Below are 22,433 nucleotides of genomic sequence, written 5' to 3' on the forward strand. Positions count from 1 at the left end.
AGGTCAACTGATACATTCAGTTAAAAATAGTAAATTTTTAAACTTAGGATAAAATGTGAAAGTTCTATGTTGCACAAAGCTTCCCTTGCATAGGATCACTGCAGTAAGGGAGACAGCATCTGCCAAAACAGGTGATCTTTCATCTTACTCTGTAGACTCCTGGAGAGATCCATAATAATGCAGAGCTCTCATGGCTTGTGTACAGCTTTATTTTGCTCCAAAGCACCTCTTTAAGTGTCTTGTCCTTGGCTTTTTTATGGTTCCAATCTTCTTCATAACCAAGACAAATTCTCTTTCTTTCCAGCTAGTTGAACATGCAGTTGCAACAGTCTTTTGAATCAGAGGTGCCTCCTCTGAAGTCCTGAAAAGATCTCTTAACTCAGTGAACACAAAGCTTAGCGAGCAGAGGCGTTTGTATCTCTAGTGCGTCAAGAAATTTCCAAAGAAAACGCATCCACAACAGTTAAAGAAATAGAAGGAGGCACTTAGGAAATTTCTCATCATTCCTGTATGCCTCTGTTCTTCAAGTTTGGGATAACCTAAGTGTTGTGGTCTTTGAGTGAGGGGACATTGCAGTCCTTGCAGGAGCAGACCTTGCTTGATGTATCCAGCCTGTGTTTGTCCAGATAAATCACCCATTCAGCAAGTGTCAAGCAGGAAAAGCAACGCCCCTGAAACCCAACCCTTGCCCCGCTACACTGATTCAACCGTCGCAAGCTAGAGCCCTGTGCTTGGTGCTAACAGGCGCACTTCCCAGGGTGTGATGCTGCGTGCCATTAGTACTGGCCAGGGGCCTGAGCCCTGCTTTTGATCTTTCGTCGCTGTGCGTTTAAGGGTGAAAGCCTAATGTGCGCTGTACTCCAGATCACAAATCCACTAGAAATGTAGCTGGCAGCAAGCAAACGCTGCCAGTGAGCTCTTGACATTAAGTACTAAGATAGCAAAGGTCTTGAATGAGTAAGATTCTTATAAAACTTGGTCAGTATCAGAAACCGTTTCCAACTGGGCAAAGTACAATATTTTCCCTCTGCTTTTTATGAATGGCTGTATAGTATTGTGCGTGAGTCAGAGTCCCCTGCTAAAGCCATTCATAAAAATAAAAACAAAACAAAACAAACACACACAAAAACTTTCTAGGTCCAGTCTGGAGCCACTGGGTGCCAGAGGCTGGGAAAACATGCTGGCAGCTCGAGTCCCAGCTATCACTGGAAGTATTCAGGGGGCTTTTTGGTGGTCTGAAAAGTATGAAGTGCTGTGTGGAAGGGCAGCTGGTAGAATTACTGTGACACATACTAGGCAGAAAGCCAGAGCTGGCCTTGTTTCAGACATTGTCTTTCCTCTCATTGAAGTGTCAGGACCTAATTCATGGAAAATTTGGTGAGTTGGCAGCTCTTTCAGAAGATTTCATTGAGCTACAGTGTGTGAGAGTCACATGAATGCAGAGTGCGTGGCCAAAAATATATGAGGATTTCTGAGCAGGAGCAAGCAGTCAGCCTCTAAGAATGTCTGTAAATTTGATGTGGTTTGAGAGTAAACGCGTGTACAGGTGTAATCAGCAGGCAAGGAAAATAAGGCAGAAAAGCACTAATGGCAGATTATTGAAGAGCTCAATGAATTCTGTAATTACAAGAGATCCTTTTGAAACAAATAATGTCTCTGTCCAAGGGCAACAAATGTCCGTAATCAGTTCAGGACTTACAGTCCACCTGGAGAAGGCATCAGCAAAGTGTGCGCCTTGGTAATAGCTTCTCCACTGCAAGGGAATTTAATGGAAAAGAAAAGGATCCACCCTGACATTTAAAAATGGACCCAGTCATCACACATTCTTTTCTCATACTTATTTGAGAGCAGAACTTGAAGCCTGAGGCACAGATACAAAAATATAACAGCAACAGCATTCTGCTGAATTAGAAAATGACTGAAAATAAACAAAGCACCTCTTGTTAAAATGGGAGGTTTGTGGTGGGCAGCCTAAATTGAATCAGTTACATTTAATTTACATTTTCATTGATCTTTCCCACTGAAATATTGCTCTGAAAGGCCACTTACACTAAACTGTTTATTCAGAAATATTCCAGTTATTTCCTACTACACTGTCATGAAAATCAGTTTTTTGGCCATCCAGAGGGACGGCGTGCTGGCTTCTGCTCAAGTGAGGCACTAAAATCACGATGGGGATTAAGACTGGGCAGGAAGGAAGGGCAGGAAGAAAATCACTGGGTGCGATTCATGCACTTTGAAAATAGAAAATCCCATGGAGGGTGAGGGAGAAGACGGTTTTGCCCCACTGACAGAAGAAAAGCCCTTTTGTGCTCATGATGTCAGGATTTCATGCTTTATCTGTGGTCTTACTGTTTTGTGCTGTTCCCACAAAGGACCCGCAAAGGTCACATCACCAGAGTGGCAGTGGTGTAGTTTAAGTACACAGGTGTTAGTTCATTAAGTGGTACTCCTGCTCCCCTCTGCTGGGACAAAGGGTATGATTACCTCGGTGGCTTTCCAGGCTCCCCCAGGGACCATGTTTCCCAATCCTGGAAGGACTAGCCAGACCAGAGACTTGCTGAGAGGCAGCTTTCAGAGCACGATGCCCGCCTGTAGCCGTACGGTGGGCCGGTGGAGACAGCCACCGGCTCTCCTGGCCTGCACGCCGAACCACCTGGATAACGGATGACCCCGAAGTCACGTCTGCAGACATGATGCCAGAGAATAAATAGGGTCAAAGGAGACAACAAAATCTGGTTATGGAATTAGGCCACTCTCACAGTCTGACAAGTAACAGAGCAAAGCTTGTAGCATACCATAGCTGAGGCATACCATAGCTGTAGCATGCAAGATGATGTCGCTGTAGCATGCAAGAGCTGAAATATGTAATACGCTAAGTGATGTCTTGATTTTGATTATATGTAATTATATCTTCCTCTGGATCCACAGTAATTTGAATTACTTCAGAGCAAGGCTCATTGCTAAGGGTAGGAGAGGCTGAATGAGAGCAGGGTATGTTCGTCATTGCATTTCTGAATGTGGGCTTTACCTATCTTTTATTTCATATGCTGCAAATATTTTTCCAGCATCTATGAGATCACTGTGAACTGACCTAAATGAATTTTGTTTCTCACTGTGCTTTCATTTTTCTTTTCAGCCTCAACAAGTGGTTCAGAAGAAGCCTGCTCAGGTAAGAAAAGCTGATATAAATTCTTTCAGCGTATGTCAAATTAAATACTTCTTCAGTGTTTCAGGTAGTCTTGTTTATTGTTAAGAACGAAGGAAAATGTGTCAATAATTTTCCGGGGGATATTATTGTGAACTGGGGGATAGCTGTTAGCTTGTTAGGCACAACCACCAAACCAATTTATATGGTCTGTAGCTCCCCAGTCATTACTGAGAGGCCCCTGGGAAAGAGCGAAGGAAGTGGTGGAGCTGGAGCCCAGTTGAATGGTTCGTGCTCACAAATGTCCTTTTTCTATAGCGGCCACCACATGACGATAATGCAGGCGTGCACACACACACATCTGGTGCGAGTCTGGCATGTGATAGATGTTTGTGTGTGCGCTGAACTTGGATAGCGCTTTTACCATCTCCTCCATTTTCTTTCCCCGGCCTGCTCTGTGTAAAAAGACACCCCGAACTCTGTCCCTTTGTTACATGTGCTCCAATACAGAAAACTGAGAGGGCATGGGAACAGGTCCATCCTGGCTCAGCAGAGTCTGTCAGTCTGCACTACCATACTTCGGTGAACATGAATGATTGCTGAGTCAAGAGTATAAAGGGCCCATTGCTTTTCTGGAAAGCCGTCTGCTTTCACAAGGGAATACTACTTTTGTTATTCCACCTTATGGTTTTAATACATTATTGTACAGTGTACATTATTGTAATGTCTACTATAATCTGAATTAAGAGCTGTTACATAAGGAACAGAAAACATTCTAGCTGTGAGTTGAAGGGGTAAAATGATGTAACTCTCAAAAGTATGTGCAGGAATCAGGTTTCCACAAAAGAAATCAATACAGTCGCAGCAGTGATGAATCAGTGGCACTGACAATAATATTAATGTCTCTTAATGGCAGAGATAACATTCAGGATAAATGTACTAGTATTTTCAAGTGAGGTAAGTTTTGCAGGGAGAGGTAATGTCTTTTATTAGGCCAACTTACACAAGAAACACAACATCGGCCCCTGAGGACTTACCATCTATAACCTTCTGACTGCAACACACAATTCAAAACACACCAAGTTGTTCTAATAGAAGATATTTCCTCTCCCCAGTCTCACTTATATCCTTCAACTGTTACGGCCACAATCACGCTATTCCTAGTACAACATGGTAGTAAATCTGCACGTGGGCACAAAGCCAGCCATCTCCTCCGTGGCACCTGAGAGATGGGGAGGCTTAAGCCGTGCTGTGCAGAGGGAGGCAGATCCAGGAGGCAAGGAAGGAGGCTGCTCGCGTTGCTGTTTCCTCTGGTGCGCAGCAGAGCTTGGTCTTGTGGGGCTCAGCAGGATAAAGGAATCTCACGCTCGTCGCTCTACCGAGGGCCCAGCCTGGCAGAAATCCTTGCTGCCAAGTGTGAGGGGTGCCCTAGCTCCCTGATCTCTCTTTTTCCTGCGTGAGTTTTGTCTGACTACTGATTGAATGCTCACCGTCACGCAAGGGAGGGAGCAGGAAGGAACGGCCGAGTCTGAGGCCAGGGTTAGGGCGGCAGAGGAAGAAGGGGGGAGTTGGGACTCTCTCTTGGTAACGACAGATTTCAGTGATGGTGAAATGATGGAGGTGTTGGAACCAAAGCGCCATGGTTCCCTGTACAGATCTGCCTGGCCTTTCTTTCCCAAAGAGGTGGCTATGCCGGGGATGCCGTGGGGTGTTTCAGCCGCTCATGCCTGGTGCCTCTGCAGCATCTCCGTGGTCAGAGCAGGGAAGGGAGAGAGGGAGAGAAAGAGGCCCTTTGAAATTCCCATTAGTAATGGAAATGTTTGTATAGAAAACAAAGAGGCACAGAAGAATGCATGAAAGGAGAGAGCGCTTTTTAGAAATCCCCAGTCATCACAATACGACTAGTGAGATTGCACTCTTTAAATTATTTGTGTGCTATGTCTTTAGTCGGAGAACATTTCTTTTTTTTAATTCTTGGCCTGAGGGATTTTCAGTGAAATCACTGCCTTGTCTTTAACTCTTCATGATTTTAATAGGCCCTGCTCCCACACTGAGGCTAACAAAACACTGCAGTTTTGCTGGGTGCGGGTACAAGGCAGAGAATGAAGATTATTACTAGGAGCAGGCGCTCGTGAGGGTCTTCCCGAAGCTGAAAGAAGGGGGAGGTAAAACAGTGTAATTCCTGGGACAAATAGGAACTTCATGCTGCTGGGTTTCTCTTTAAGTCCAGTTGCCTTTTTCCGTTTTCTTGTTACACTACTGAATTTCCCTTTAAAGGAGGGAGGTTCAGGCTCAGAATTAACAACAAGAACATGAGCTCATGCAGGCTTCCTAATCTGAGCTGTCTAAGGAAATAGTGATAAATTACATAAACATGGGGACTACATGGAAGTTCATGGAGGATAATGTAAATCTTACACTACATTCAGAGGAATCTCTTCCTTTTCCATCTGTTTCCTTCAAAATATCCTCCCAGATGGCTTTACCATGTGGCAGTCTGGATTAAGTTAGAAATGTATCCTTTCTTCATCAGTGGGGACTGTAGGAAGTTACACTCAAGAACTGCTGTGTGATGGTGAGCGTGTGACCATAATCTGCCCTGGTAAAAGTGGCAGAAACCCTTGGTCAGGTTTTACCCTGATTGCTGTAGTTTGAATTTTTGGTATATTTGCAAAGATTCCCGAGTGTTAGGTTACATCACTGTTACTCTTGTTATTGTTGCCAGTGCATATGCCTCTTGGTTTTAAGTTCTTTTTTAAAAATACAGAATCAGCAAAACCAGATAAAATTCTCTTTTCTATTCATAGAAATTCTGTGAATATGAATTCTGTATTCTATTCTGTGTTCCTATCACCATTTCCCAGATTTTAAGCATTGTGCAGAGCTCCACCATGCTCTAAATCTCTGTATGGATATCTGCTGTCCTGTTTAAGGCCATACAGATGCTTATATAAACTTCTGCAATAACTTCAAACATCCCCAGAGCCCTGAAGATTTACTGTCACGCAGCCGGTAAATACAACAGTAAATTCCGCTGGAAATCTATACATCTATATTATTAATATAAACCTTTAAATAAAATATGGTCTGGCCACGTCTTGGTGATCAGCACTGACACATGCTCTCACACTTCCTTGGGGAACTTAGAAAAAGATAGCAAGCCTAACTGCATGACATCAGTAAGTTTAGCATCTTCATATAAATGTATGCATAAATCTCAAAAATGCGAAGCTCCTTTTAAATCCACTGCCTCCAAAGAATAGGCAACAAGATCTCAAAAGTATGATGTAGTAATATTCTCAGTGAAGTGTACAAGTAAGCAATCCAAATAGAAACTTCTCAGTTTCTTCATTTTTAAGCAATTTGTAGCAGCTGTGTCCTCAGCCATATGGGGGAGTTACACTCTTAAGTAATGCAAAGGAAATAGATATTTCTATTTCCATAAAACTTCATGAAAGCTATCAAAGTTTTTTGGAAGCAGGACATTTTTTATTTTTATAATTTCTGGAGAGAAGAGATACTGTGAATGTAGAACAGCCCTTGGAAAATCTTTTTATAATCTCTTTGGGAGGTCTATTAAAATATCACGTCCTTGGAGTCTTAAGCTTGTGTCTGAATATGAAAGACAGTCTATCAGACCAAACCTAGGTAAACTTTTCAACCTAATGTTAAATACATTAGATGCTTTGAAAACAAACAAAGCAAAAAATCAAATCTCAACAAGAATAAGGGCTAAAAAGAAAAGTATTATTTCTAAATAGGAAAGAAAATACAGATTCACTACATTTTTTCCTGTTACTAATTTCCTAATTTCCTAATTCTAGTTTTGGTATCAATAAAGTTATGCATGTTAATTGGCCATATTTTATATATATATATATATATATATATATATATATACACACACACACCCAGAACCTCAAGTTATATGAGTTCCCCAGATACACCCATCACGTGTGCCTGCACAGCGTAGGGCTTGCACACAGTAAATCAGACGAGCCTGTAGCCCAGGAGCTAAGTCAATGGCTGGCACGCACATACGCAGCCCAAAAGCATCAGCCTCCCCGAGCGTACCAGGCACCTGGACATGCAGTGATTGTGTTGCAGGTCCGATGGTGCTGGGACGCGCTGGCCAGACCCCCTGTGCGCGTGCTGCATTGCCTCTCTGGGCAGGTGTAGTAAATTGGCACTTCCGCAAGCTTCAGAAGTGCTGCGTATGCGCTACCCACCACAAGTGGGGTTTTTTTTCCCTTATGGGAAATGCCAGGGAGAAACTTTAATGAGGGCTCAGGTGGAAAGACGCTTCCACTGTGCGAGGCCACCCGCTGTCCAGCCGAGCAGGGACTATTGCTGCCTTGCTCAGTTGAGGCTTGGCTATAGAAGCTTTGGAAAACCTCTGCTCTCGGGGCTGCCCTGGTGCCCTGGGGTTTTGTTAGTCTTCCCACTGCAGTCAGGAAGCCGTGTTGTGTGTCTGTGTACTTCTGCCGTGTTTACTGATAGGGAGAAGCCGCAAGTTGCTGGTTCTCCGAGGAAGGAAACTTCATTTTCCAATCTAACATGTGTTTTTATACTGGAACATGGAGTAAATGGGTGTTACACGCACCACTCCAAAACATCCTCTGAAAGGCTGAGCTGCTTTTCTTTTATTAATATGATTTTTAAAGCAAACACTAAATGTTTTCCCACAGACCCATGTTATCTGTGCCACCGGCCTTTGGTACCATGTGCAAATGTGCTGAGCAACTGTATATCTCAGCCCAGTGAGTCCGAACTCCCTGCACACGCCAGGGCAGAGCATGGTCTCAGCAGAGCTGCACAACGCCTGCACAGCAGGGCTGAGCCGCCTGGCACCGGCCCAGCCGAGCGGTATGCGCGCCGCCCCTGGACGGGGCCTGCCTCCCGCTGCTGGCTGGCAGGCAGGGTGCTTGCCCAAGTTGGTCGGCTTTTTGTGCATAAATAGCTTCACAAAGAAATAGCCTGTTTTAATTGACTTTTTTCCCCCATATGTGTCCGTGGAATTTTTGTTTTTCTGAAGCTTCACAATATTGTTATCACTTGGGGATTGAGTTTTTTTAATCAAGATGGGGTTTGATTTTGGTTTTTGAACGTTTTCCTTTGGAAAATTCTTCCAGATTTTGCCTCTGAGTATTCCGAGAACATTATTCTGATTTGGAAGATCAATTTAAAAAATGAATAAAAATGTCATGGAAAGTCTGACAAAAAACGGCTCCAACTGGAAAACTATATTTTACAGTTACCAGTTCTGCTGTTTATATTTCCAGCAATCTGTAAACATTGCTTGGCATAAAATTAAAAAGAACAAAATCAGAATAATACCAAATTTGTGAACCAGAGCCAGAATCACTAAGAAACTAAGTGAATGCCTGTACTGTAGGAACGTACCGATCATTGCTCAGAGAGTGGTTTAAATTTGATTTTAAGGAAATCAGGAAAGTCTCTTGCTTTTCTTGTGGATGCAGTAGGCAGATTTTCCTGGAGGCTGCAGGGCTCTAAGATCTTACCTTCTTTCTCTTTCCAAGGCGGAACGACTGGTCATCTGCGTCTGCAGGTCAACTGCATGATGTGGTTTCCTAAGGAAGACATATTCAGTCTTATTATTGGTATTGTGACAGGGAGTCTGAATGGTTAGTCTGATGACCAAAATAATTTAAAAAAAGAGGACAACTTTTTAAAACTAACAAAAAAAACCCAGGGAAAATAAATGCCCCCAAAATAAAGGAAGTTGCAATTACCAATCTTGCAAACAGATGAAGCACTGAACTTAACTGTGCTGAAGAATGAGGGCTAGAAAAGGAAGTCTGATAGTTCTGGCAGCAAATTTTTTGTTATTTATATGGCATAACTTCTGAATAGAATCTGAAGAACGTAATTCAGTGGAGCTCCGCTTAAATACCCTAATTGGTCAAAGATGCAGGTTTTCAACATTTAAATATTCTGTGATTTTCATTTATTACATAACCATGATAGAGCAACATTTCTGAGATTACTCATTCCAGAAATTTGCTTGTAAATAAATTTAAACAAATTATCCGTGATATTATGTGGCCAGAGGGAAAGAAAAAGAAGAAGGATGACCGTCAGGAGACAGGAGGAAGATGATACTCAGAAATTCAGCCACATGTAAAGAGTCAAAAAGTAGAAATACAGTGATCTGAAGATATAAATTGTGGTTCCATGAGACCATCTTTTTTTACACTTTTATGGTTTCTTTTATCGTGGATGGAAGGTACGCAATGAGCTCTCAGTGTTAGGGCAGCAAACACTTAGCCAGCAAGTATTGTTCTGCCCACTAAACACAGGAGCCACCAGGTCATCCACTGAAAATAGCTATTATAAAAATTACTTTTCATCATAGCTCATTTGAGTATTTTCTTTAACCAAATCCATTCTCCCAGTAATGAGACTATAAAAGAGCTTTACCCAGTGTTTCCATCATTTTGTGGAGACTGCAAAGGGAACTGAGAGCAGGTTTTTACAAAGTTACTCAAACATACAAGTGTGCGTCATGAGCCACTGCTACACTTAAATGCGCCTCTTTAGATATCCAAATAACCTTTATAATCTAGCCCTCAATCCTTCTGGTCCAAATTTATTGAGAGATATAGGCAGCCTAGTTTCCCTGGAGGCAGAATTGAGGCGTTAAACAGAGGAAGCCACAAAATCCCAACCCGCTCAGTGTCTCTCGGAGGCAGCCGGCACGTTAGCTTTCCTGCAGGATCTGGGGAGACACGCACAGCTGTGCTGTCATCAGGCGCCGGCTACTCCAGGTTTCTAGCTCAGATTATTTGGGATTTGCACACCTTCACACCCTGTGCATCCTTTGCTGGGATCCAGTATTTTGGGGTCGGTGGGGTGGGGTAGAATGAGTTTTGCAGGGGAGCAGGAGTAGTCTGCGTTTGCAATAACGTAGTGGTGACAAAAGTTACTCTGGAGGTAGGTGTCCTGGGTGTGAGCCTCACTTCTTGTCCAAGGAGCGCTGCAGGCTATGGCGGTGCTGAGGGAGAACATTTTTCCATGCCAGTTGTCCCACCCGGGCTGCTGTGCAGTTTGTAATTCAAAGGGCAAAGATCCACTGCAAGAACAAGCGGGAGGGAAAGGGCTTGGTTGCGTCCCGGCTCTATAGAGGCATCTACCTCAGTGCTGCACATCAATGTCTGAATCCAGAAAAGAAATAGGATTTTGGACAGTCTGCTCCATCAATGATTTCCGTCAGAATGAATTTCGCATCCCTTTGTTTAGTGATCTAACTGGTCTACAAAGGCTGAGGTGCCTCACTGTCCCCATGCAGTGACTAAGGAACAAGGATGCCCAGGTCAGCCCTGCGAAGGGTGAGCCTCCCACTCGCTTTGAGGCCGTTAGCGCTGAGCACAGCAATGTGTAAATCCCTTCTTAGGCATGTCTCCCTGTGCTGTGATTCGCCATCTGCTGAAACTGAGATGTTGATTCTTCCTTCTTGCATAAGGGGGTTATAAGACTACACACAGTTATGATTTGATATGACTAAAAAGGAATCCGATCTTGAAAGATATTTTTGTATACCTTCTACCCATTAACTCCAGAGTGAGTTAGATTCTTGAGAGATTTAGCCTTCACATAACGCAGTTCAAAGGGACAAGTACTTCACAGCTTGTCAGGGAGTTGTTGGGGGATTCGGCGTCACCTGCTGTAAAGTGCAGCTCGGAGATGTCATGTCCCTGACAGAGCCGTACAGCCAAATTCTCTGAGTCCATCTAAGAGCAGCAGTGTCAGTGCCTAGCCCAGCACGGAACGATTCCTGAACACTAAACAGTGACAAGACAAAAAGATTATTTTAACGTTAACTGTAACGTTCAATAACTTTGAGACAAGGCCTAGGGCAGGAAGCAACCTTCTGAATGCAGCGCTGGTCACACATTTGCGAATTTGATACAGACATGCTATCAGGTTACTGGGCAAGGCTGTCCCTAAAATGCTCCCTACTCAGTACACAGGATCTAGAAATGTTGAACAACTCCACACTTAGCGCTCAGAGCAGGCCCTGCGCTTGGTCAGGCAAGACTTAAGGCTGGAGGGGTGAGTTAAAACAGTTCCCTAAGTCAGCAGCACTTGTCCTCGCCCTCTCTCCTCCTCCTGCTCCCTGTTGCCTTCCTGCTTGGTGAAGAAGCCTAAGGACAGGCGATGGCTATGGGCATAACTCTGTATTCAACACCTTGGCTGTGGCTGAAAAACTACTTAGGGTTATACTCTGAGCAGTTCAAGACTGGGCTCTGATTGGAAGCAACCCAAAATCTCACTATCAATAGCCATAAGAGAAGGGGCAGTGATATATATTTGGGAAATAACACCAAGCAAGATGGCTGGGCAGAGAACAGTATTTTAGAAATGTAAGCCAAGAGTATGTTAAAGAGTGCTACTTTTGCATGCGCATGCTACATATTTTGGGCAAAATTTCCATGAGAGCAAGCATCTCTACTGCTAATGTCTGGGTGTTTTACTTCAGACACATTTTAAAGGTTGGATTCTAGGAAGTACTTGGCTACCCTCTCATGTCCCCAGAATGATATCTCGAAAGTTGAAACTACCAGCATGATCAACCTTTGGGCTTATTATAACAAAAATAATCAGAATAGTAATTAATAAAGATAAGGTGTGTGAGAAGGCTATACAAAAAGAAAAGCACTCTTCCCACTCGTTACTGAGCTGCTCATAGAGGCTCTGTGTCTTTCACAATCAGCGTTATAGTTCCCTCTTCCACACCCAGCTGAAGTCATTGAAAGATGCCCTGTTTGCTGAAATAAAAATAATAAGTATTTCAGGGCTGTAAACTGCTGCACTGAAGAATGTGGGAAGTGAACCTTCTCTGGCTCAGATTGGCCTCAGAATTATATGGTACTGTCTTAAACAAGAAAACTGTGATCCACTGTTGGAAATCGTTTCATCTTTGCCTGCCTGTTCAGCACCATATAATATTTTTTGCAAATTACATGTAAAAAATGAGATATACTGTACTGGACACAGAAAAAGAGAAATGGAATGAGATGTAATGTTAAAACCAACTAAAATATTTTCATGCTCTGTTAAATAATTGGCTAGAATGGTCAGCTGCAATGTTTGCATACCAGCACTATTGAAAATGTTTGACTAGGGAAAATAGTAGCATGTTGAGCCCTTGTTAAACGATATACATCTTAAAACATGTTCTGGGAGAAGGCCATAATAAGACAATATTTTTTTTTCTTCTTTGTGATTTCCATGTCATTTGGGGACTTTTATAAGTTTCCCTCATTCCCCCAAAGTAACAGTCTAAAATAGAGTGAGAATAAGATACGCTTTTCATAGTGCCCTTTTAGGCACTGAGGGGCGTTTGTGGCATTCAAGGAGTTTATTTTCTGCCTGGCACCCCAGGGTGACAGCTGTCATCCTTGGGCTGCCAATCAGCTTGTGCCACCTGTGCCAAGCTTTAAGGCCAGGGCAGAGAGGGTGGACCTACGAGCGTGCCTCCTCCTGTGCAGCTCGCAGAGGAAAACTCAGACGGAGGACTTCTAGAAGTCAACAAGAAATAAAATCATAATCAACACTTTAAAACCATTTTCCTCCCCCTGAGCTTCCATCCCATGTCCCTTTCATTGGTGTCCTCACCATGCGATCGTGTAGCGCTATGTGTGAAGCCACCCAACCAGTGACAGGGGCCTGCTGTTTGGTGTGCCATTCAGAGCATGTTGTCATCGATTGCACATGGAGTAGTGATATCGTGCTGCTGCTATGTTGATAGAGTAAAAATTTTGAAAGTATGACAACCTCTTAGTAGACTATGCATTGAGTATTTTGCTCCTAAGTACTTGTACGGAGGGCTGCAGGAGTACCTCGGTGTCTTACAGACATCAGCAGGTTGCCAACTGGTGCACAAAGCACCCACTCAAGCCTTTAGGCATTCAAGTATCCATAAGCATTTTGAGTTCTTCCCTACAGGACGTAAATGAATTAATGTGTTTTTCTCATACAGAGGCAGGAAAAAAGCCATTCAAAATGACTGCTTGACTATTGGGCATTGTAGTGCTCGCATCGCCAGGGCAAACTATCTCATGGATCCTGTTTCAGTGAGACGCAGTGCCACAAATGTTAAATTATTTATGAAGTCTGCTCCAGCAGATGTTGAGCATCACCATGATGAAGTTCTGCTGCTGATCCCATTGTTTGGCATTTCTGGAAATGCCGGAGTGCTTTCAAAAATGTTGGCCATAATCTAGTTTTAAGAATGACTGTTGCTTTTATTAAAAAAGTTGTTATGATATTGCCGCTGTACTTCTTGCTTTGCCTCTGCTCTGTGGAAGTCGTAGCACTGTTCAGGGCTGATCTCCAGTCTCAGGTTTGGAGAGTATCTATCTGCCACACAACAACCATGGGAAAAGAAAAGGAGAGAAATAAAAAAAAAGAATCACCCACATTCTGCCCAAATTCAGATCTCAGATTTCCCACATCCCGGTATGTAATTTCTCACAGAGTTACCAGCGGTTGATCTCATGGCAGGATTAGTGGGAAGAAAAGTGAGAGCTCCATTGAAACCAGACTTGGAATCTGGAAGGACGGGACAGTGAGCTCTAGGACCCAGGAGATCTCACGTTCAGGGCAGTGAATGTTCCCCCTCTTCCCTGTTTCTCATGCTTATTTTGAGGCAAAATCTGGAAACTGAAATCAGAACAGCAAAGAGACAGTCACAGTATTTTAGGCAGCCCCCTCATCACTTTAATAGTCTCCCAAGAACTGAGTTATATGATGGGGCATTAACTGCAATTTATATTAGTGTTTTTTTTTATTTTTAGCAAGAGGAGACTAGATTAACGTTGAGGTAGAAATTGCAGTAAATCTGTCTCCCTCCTGGAAGAAAATGTGTTTTGAACATGTTTCCATCAGGAACCTTTACTGATTTGATTACAGAATATAGATGTGTTCAATTGGAAGGGAAACTCCCATGAAAGGTTCTGTAAACAGAAGGAGATAATCGCTATCTGTCAAGTTGCACAGCCCCACTCCGCTCAGATCAAACTATCTAGAGAAAGAAAGAGCTTCGCTCTGTGGTAACACGAATCGCTGAGCAGCTGCAGCTCGCCAGGTTGGGTTCCTGCGCCATGCTGGAGAGGACCATGCTTTATTGCCCTTTCCACCAGACTGCGTGGAGATATTCAAGAAGTTGAAAAATCTTTAAATGCATCACTCTAAATCCTTTAGGACTTGAACATATTAAGATGACAAGAAGAGTATGTCATTAAACCGTAACTACCCTTTTTGGATTACCTGCTATTTGTAGATTTATTGGCAAGATGGCTTAAATTAGGGATATATTTTTAGCCTGCAGCATTGCATAATAAAATGGCAGCAGAATTCTTTGCAGTACAAAAGGGAGGGGATGGGGAGGGAGTTTATTAAAACCAACACAAAGTTCTCTGATTTTGCGCTCTTTCGCCTGCACAAAGAGGTGCTCCATGGTTACACACTCAGTAAAGTTTGCAAGAAGAGCATTTCCATTACCCCGTTTTGCTCCGGAGTCGTCGCCCTGCCTTTCGCTGCAGACCTGCTGTTTAGTCTGAAGCTGAAAATTAAACCCAGAACTTCAGCTCTCAAAGTTAAATACTCTGCTTTACTGCCAGCACACAGCCTCACCAGTGTCTGTGTGGTAAGATCTCTGATTAAACTCTTCAGACATTTTTAAAAGCGTTTTACAAGTCCGTTAAGCTTTAGTGTGTGGTTTTTTTTTTTTAAGGGAAAAAAAAAATCATTTAGCTGAATTATACCGCAGGGTCTCACATGAAGTCTGTTGAATCAAATCAGAGAAGCCGGCTAGCTAAGCTATCCTTCAAAAATATGTTTCTCATTTGGGGGGAAGCGGGGAGCAGACTTTACTGAGCATAACTTGGGCAAGGTAGAGCCGTATTTGCTAAACTCTTGATTCCACAAGCGAGAAGGAAATGAAGCGAAAAGCAGCGCTGGTGACAGCGGCGTGGTGCGGCGCGGCGTCCCACACCCTGCCCTCGGCGAAGGCCGGGCTCGCGCACCCCCCGGCAGCCCGCGGCGCCGGCTGCGTAGCCGGCTGCGAGCCACGCAGCGTTTCGGAGCTGCTGCTCATAAAAATGTCACTGGGGCACTTCCACTTTGAAAGGCCCTTTTATCTTACCTTCCTGACGGCCCTTTCCAGTGGGTAAGCATGCTTGACCAGGAAGCTGCTGCTTGGCCTTCCCACATAGCTGGGCCCTAATGAGCTGTGTGCGGCTCTTGGCTGCAGGTTTTCAATCTCTTGCTTATTACTTCAAAGCTGCTGTTCCAAGGTTCAGACAAGTTTGATCACTTGGCAAAATCTCTCAGCTGGGATTCCAAAGGAAGATATTTTATTTTGTTATTTGTCTTTACAGATAGCTGTTCCGAAGCCACATTTGCCAGTGGCCCCATAAATGGGACCATAATGCTTTTTTAAGTGATAAAGGATTCGAGGTGAATAACTTCTGGCAGTTGCTTCCGGACTGTAACAAGCAGTCATTTGAGGGGGGGAAAAAAAAAAAAGTAAAATAGAAATGTAACAGGCCTTACTTTATTCTCCTTTTCATGATCTAAAATATGAGGGAGGAGAAAAGGTAAACGGTATGGATTTGACCTTCCTTTCAGCCTGTCACAGTGTCCTTTTCCTTCTGCCTCCTCCTTCCTAGGAGCCAGACCTTCACCATAGTCCTTCCTCTGTCGCTGTACCTAAAACTGAACATAAAATACATACAGAAATCAGCACTGTTTCAGGTACTGCAGGAGCTCAGGAAGGTTACAGACTGTCAGGTTTGCCTGTGGGGCTGCAATATGCTTTTGGGCTTTTCAGTCTCCACTGCCATGAGAGAGAAGAACTTACGCTGTGACCTGCAGTGATTCGCTGGACTCTATAAGCCTACAAATTTTAAAAGACTAACATGCACATTTTTTGCTCTTTCATCTAATTATGAACATACATATTACTAATTAGAGGCTATTACCACAGCCTCTTCTTTCCTTAAGCTCCAGAACAAGTCAGGATCTTGGCTCTGGAGCATGGTGTCTTATGTGAACACAGAGCGGTTTACAGCTCCTCCAGTTTACAGCCTCCACGAGAGGTTTGTAAGAGTAGCTTCTCAAAGCTGGGGTTAGCCCAGCTTCGTTGCTGCTGCCTTTTCTTTACTGTTTTATTTTCCTCCTACCAGATTTGTTTGCATCTTGTGGGGCTGAAGCTCTCCAAGACGAAAATATGTCTCCCAGTGTGTCGGTACAGCACCCACAACTGCTTCAGGCAGTATTTTCCGTATGGGTCAATGCTTTACAGGTTTTAAATGGTGATCCCTGCAAAACTCTTCTGTCCACTACAGAGATTTTGCTGGAGATTTTCACTCTCCTTTTAATCACATGGGGAACAGATTTTTCAAAGTATTTTGACCTGCTTAGGTCAAAAAGGCACTTGCTATACTCAGATGCCAAAAGACATTTAAGAAATCCGGCCTGATGTAATTTAAACAGATGAATCTCAATTTCACAAGGCTTCAGCAGTGCAGCCTTCAGCACCGAGTGGCCTGCTGCCTTGCAAAGTCCTCATTGCTGAGTTAACCTCGGGACCGCTCTAAAAAGCATGGGAACGCTGGGCGATCAGAAAAAAGATGCAGATGATATGTGAAGACCAAATTAACCTAGAACTGAGATTCAGTTAAGCCCATCTGTAGAAAATGTTGAGAGGCGAAGCCTAAAATAGTTACTTTTCAGGATATTTAAGCCTAGGGCAGCCTGATTCCTGTCTCTGGAAGTTCTCATTGTGAGCCCTCCTGGATTTAAAAATCCTGTCAGCTAAGCCCTTTCTCTCAAAATAGCCAGGGGGACTCATTATCACTCCATTATATCAAACAGTTCACTGGGTAGCCCTAGTAGGAGATAAGCTAGGAGGTAGAGAAATTTTTTCGAATCCCCCTTAATCTAACAGGAAGAAGAGACTCGAATCAATGTTTAAAGAAAGCTATCCTAACTTAGAGAGGAATGTCCCGTCCCGTCCCATCCTGACCTGTCCTGATGGGACTCTCCTGAGCACTGTCCTGGTCCCCTCCAGTTAGCTGAACTTGTGACTCAGGGAACAAAACTTGGCCAAGCCTTGCAAGTTGCATCCTCCGACAGAGGGAGCGGAGCTGTAGGGGTGGTTCGCAGGTGTGCAGTGATGGCATCTCTTGCAGACTCCTGCTGCTGTTCTTGGCCTGAGCTATGCTGCATAGCCCAGCAGCTGAGTGCCCATGCAGCCCCAACAAGCTCACTCTGACTGCCCCAGCTAGTTTGCTTCCTCCAGCTGGGGATGTGGATTATCCCGTAATCTCTGTGCAGCCTTTTTGTCCGTCAAGTGATGCTGTTCCAGCAGTGAAGGGAGAGGACACCCTTAACTTGCTCACTAGCTTTGTTCAGCTCAAAAGCCACAGGCTGGTCACTTGCAGGATAGAGTGAGTGTTTTGTTTTATTTTCTTTATTTTCTCTGCTCCCTTTCCACCCCTTAGAGAATATTTCATTATTTATATAAAAAGTGGACTGCCCTCAGCAGAAGAAAGATGCATCCTCCATATGCAACAGCTTAGTGGGTAGGCATCTTCCTAAGAGGTAGGAGACCCAGCTTGAAGTATCTGCTTCAAATCAGAGAGCGTGGGGATTTCAGAATAAGTCTCCTTACTGCTTAGATTAGTTTCCAAATCAGTGCTGCTGCTGGGTGTAGAAGCTTTGAGGACATCATCTCCAAGCCCTTCAGCTGTTCCCGAGAGTGTTAGGCAGTTTTACACATGCCCACGAGCACGGACGCGGGCACTGAGAAAATTAAGCAGCAGCTGAATGAGCCTACTTGTTTGTTGTCCAAACATGGAACTCGCACAGGGACCAAACGTTTAGCCTTCGAAGGCTCAAATCCTTAGGTGACAAGTTGGCCCTTCAAAGGCTAGGTTCAATAAGGGACATAGACATTTAAAGCAAGAATGTTGATTTCCGGCCCTTAAATCACGATCCATAACTGTCCCATCAGCTACCAGTTGTCTCACTGTTTACCTTTAATGTCATCTACACCAGGAGTTCTGCATCTTTGCGGGAAACGACCCAGGACTAGCTGGCCCCAGGACTGATGCATGCTTTAGTCAGTAAGTAGTGAGTGTAAAATACAGAGAGAACCCTGCAAGAGGGCAGTGGATCTCCAGACTGCTCTGTTCTGGCAGAGTTTTTAACTTAAAGCTAGAGAAGTTGTGCTCTTGCCAGCAGTGACAGTACACAGAAATTGCTTGCTTGTAGGCTGGTGACTAATCTGTATGCAGATTCTTTGAAATCATTTCTTTAGATGCACTTACAAAAAACATGCTTTAATCCTGCATTTAGAGGACTTTTTGTGGCCTTTTTATATGTGGTCATGATGATCTCTTCTGCCCTAGTAAATACTTTTATTGTAATGTGTGAAGTAAATACCTTTAAAAATTTGAGCTCTGAATCCTGATTCTCAAATTTAACTGTGCTTTACTCACTGCTGAGTGAGTGATGTCAGTGAGCTCCACAGGGCTGCGCGATGATTGACATCCTTTCGGAGCCTGGGCTCCAGATCTCACCAGTACGCATTGCAGAAGGTCAAGTAGATTGAAGCAGCAGATTCCACCCAAAGCTTTATACAAAGCAAACCCCGTCTGAGTGTCTTTTAGTGCTGCAAGAATTCATGAAGCAGTTTGCTCAGTTGGCTATGAAGAAGTCTGGGTGGCACCGTGTCTCAGCTGGGCACAGCCTGAGCTTCTACAACTGCGAGAGGAGTCACTGACTTCAGGGACCCCTCTGAAAATATTAGCTTGCATGCCAGATTTCAGACAAGTTAACCGCAGACAATGGTCCACAGTTTGCAAGTTGCTCTTGTCAGCAGTTCTTTTTGACATATCTATTCAAGCATACCCTCTCAGGCCTTAGAAAGCAGCCAGCAAAATTTGTGGCAAGAGCAAATACTTTGTCATAAAGTAAAAGCTCTGACAAATTCAGACGCTCCACATGTAGCATTACAGTGATCCTACAGTTCATCTCTCAAAATTGATTTTAGTTTTTTAAATCAGCAACTTGGAGGTGCATGAGCAGAAGGTGAAAAAAGTGATTTGCCAACTGAATTGCTGGTGAGCTTCTTGAGGCAAAGACAATTAACCTTGAAGTAGCTATAAAGAAGCTTTGCCGCAGGGAATTAGAACGGAATAAACATTTTTACAAAAATGCCAAACAGTTAGTCTTCTGCAGGTAGGAGGCAATGCTCTTTTCAAACAGGAACGGTTATCTCATCAGGTTTTGTTATGTTTGAGCCCCCCCCACACACACACACACACCTTATGGGGGTCGATCAGAAAAAAGATACAGATGATATGTGAAGACCAAATTAAGCCTGTATGTTCTTGAGGGCCCTCAGAGTCAGAGCTACTGAATGCTGTTACGCATGGCCAGAAAAATAACATGCACCAACTCACTCACTCTGGATCATGAAATACAGGCCTCAGGAGGCAGATAAATTTACTTCTTTACCTGCTCTGGATATCACGGGAAGGAGGTTTCTTGAGAACAAGGAGTGACTCTGACCTGAAAAGGCACTGTGTTTAAATACGATCATTAGTGGCACAGCCTCATTCTGGACGGTCCTAGAGCTGAACTGTGTAAATCAGATACATTTGTTAGTGGTTATCACTTTAGTCCTATAATTTACACAAGTTTGTTTTTCCACAGTGAAGAACCTACAAAAGCAGAGGTGCAACATTTATGCTGTGGTGAGGGTTAGTGGATCCTGCCATAGGGCAGGTGGCATGGGATTCAGTTGTCTCAACACCATGGTCCAGGCCCCTTTTAGATGTCCTGTGGGATCACAAACTTCCACAAAGGGCAGGTAGACAAGACATGGGGGACCAGTACCCTTCTGGGGTGGCTGCTGGAAGCCATACGAGATACCAAGAGCATCTAAAATGGCCCCAGCTCCAACGTTCAGCAACCAAATCCTGCAAAGGGATGTTTTGAAATGCCTCATGCTTATATGACTGGCATTAAAGAGGGGGAGAGACGCTGCTGTTGGAGTTGCTGGGCTTTGCTGCTTTCCCACAGCGGTCTGCCCAGGGGCAGGCAGAAGAAAGGCACCTTGTCTCTGTGAAGGAAGTTTTCACGACAGCGTGCCTGTAGCAGCTTTACCCACAGTAGCCAGGTAATCTGGCAGCCTGGTCTTTAAGGCAAGTTGGGCCAGCTCACCAGGCATGTTGGCTACACACTTACACCTAACTGAAGTCTGCCACACTGCAGCCTCGTCCTTTTTTGTTACCGTCATCACTTTTAAATCAAGGCTGACAACAGCGGTGCCAGCCCCCTACGAGGCAGCACCATTGGGAAAGACTGTCCTTTCTCTCCTGTTGGGACTCAGCACCAGTAAGAGGCAAAGGGATGGCACTGGCAGGTCCCAGCCAGGTGGGTACCTCTGCCAGCCACGTGCACAGTGATACCCCTGGTGAACACTTCTGCAGCCAGGAGCCTTGGAGAAGCCCTTCTTAACTGCTCTCTGCTGGGAGAGACAGCAATTCCACATCACTCCCTGCTTGGTGGTTCAGCTTGAGCAGCTGAGGGTAGAAATAACCAAGGGTGCTGGCTGACAGTGTAGCGTGCCTTGAAATATCAAGCTGTGACCTGCAGCAGCTCAGGAGAAATGTACCCCTGCATGGGACAACCAGGGACAGGGCGCGCCAAGTAAAACTGCCTCTGCCATGCATGCTCCTTGTCAGTCAGCCCCTTAGCATACATATGTGTTAGGCACAGAGCTCACTCCAAACCAGCTAGCTGGGATGTTGTTTTAGCAGCAGGGAGTTAAGCCTAAACTATGCATCTCAGTATTTACCCAGCCTTTCAGGTGCTTGTCGTATTCCTCCTGAGCTCTGCATGGCTGTGGCTTCCTTGTTAGCTGCGTCAGACCTGGTTAGTTGGAAGCTTTCTCGAGTTTCTCTTTGCAGTCTGCTACCCCAGCCTCTTGCTAGCTTGCGCCAGCAGAAAACAAATAACCGGGAGAGTAGCTTTTCAAAGCAAAACTGGGATGATGAACATTTACGCTCAATTAACACATGTCACCGTTCTGTCTCCACAACTACAGTGAAAGCACCTAAAAAGTGAGAACAACCTGAATTAAGGCTGCCATGTAACTTGAAACCTTTGCTGCTTAGCCGAGCATTTCCTGTGGTGGTGTTTCTGAATTTATGCTCTGTGGGGGTATCATGCTGTGACCCAGTGACTTGGGTTTCTAATGTCTACTCTAATGACTGTGCTTTCCTTCTTGTTTTTTGCCCTTCTCCTCAACTTGATCGGAAGCCCATCTGGACTTAGAAAGTATTTCACGTCAGCCCCAGTTCTTCCTTCGACTTTTGACTCAGGGACTGAGCCTATGATGCAGGGCTATGCCAGTCCACCTTGATAGATCTGTGAGCGCTTGTAATTCTCTGCAGGGCACTAAGGGATGGTCGAGCAGCCCGCTGCCGAAATGCCTGATGCCCTGATGGGCTGAGCAGTGAATTCACTTTGGTGAATCCCTGGCTGAACTGGGTACAGAGCAGGTTTGCAACTTATAAGGAGTGCACAAAAGGACTGGCGCCTTCCTTCTTTGGGGGAGATTGTGTGTGCGTGTGCGTGTGTGAGACACAGGCAAAGGCTGGGTTGAGAATCACAGCTGCAGAACCTGCTGATCCTTGTAGCCAGTCCTTCACCAGTACAAAACCCCTCTCTGTCCCTGTCATACACATCTAAATTTTCATCTTTCAGAACCTCTACTCACTTCTTCCTTTGGGTCCATCCATGCATATATGTCTGATCTGTATTGAATTGTAAGCACTTCAGAGCGCCAATCGTGGCTCCATCTGTGTCTTGACAAGGGACATGGCAAGATACGTTGCTTAAAACCGTCCTGCTGTACACGGCTATCTTACGCTTTTGCAAGGAATGACCTCCATGAAGGAGCATTTTCTTTTTGCGGCACAGCAATCTGATCCCTTTGCCAGCTGGTCCTCGTGAAGAAAAGTCTTTCCCAAAATCGACATGAATTTGTAAAGCAGAGTTCCTAGTCTCAAATATTTTTTAATGAAAAATTAATTATTTAAATGTTGCAGAGTTTTTAGCTTGATTTTTGGTTTCTGATTCTTCCAGGTACTACAGACACACACACATGTATCTGTATAGGTATGTATACATGTACATATATAGACATACAGACAGACAGACAGACAGACATACATACATACAT

At 44.3% G+C, this 22,433-nt stretch overlaps 1 protein-coding gene across 10 annotated transcripts in view; it reads left to right on the forward strand.

Moving 5' to 3' along the window:
* Positions 1 to 22,433, forward strand: part of HMGA2 (high mobility group AT-hook 2) — a 163,317-nt gene that overhangs the window by 135,588 nt on the left and 5,296 nt on the right. For all 10 annotated transcript variants that reach the window (XM_068934829.1, XM_068934859.1, XM_068934811.1 and 7 more), the window contains one exon: positions 3,140 to 3,172. In XM_068934829.1, coding sequence (XP_068790930.1) covers positions 3,140 to 3,172 — 33 coding nt within the window. The remainder of the gene's footprint in view (positions 1 to 3,139; positions 3,173 to 22,433) is intronic.

This window comes from Struthio camelus, chromosome 1 (genome assembly GCF_040807025.1).
Source record: "Struthio camelus isolate bStrCam1 chromosome 1, bStrCam1.hap1, whole genome shotgun sequence".
In the NCBI taxonomy this organism is placed as follows: domain Eukaryota; kingdom Metazoa; phylum Chordata; class Aves; order Struthioniformes; family Struthionidae; genus Struthio; species Struthio camelus.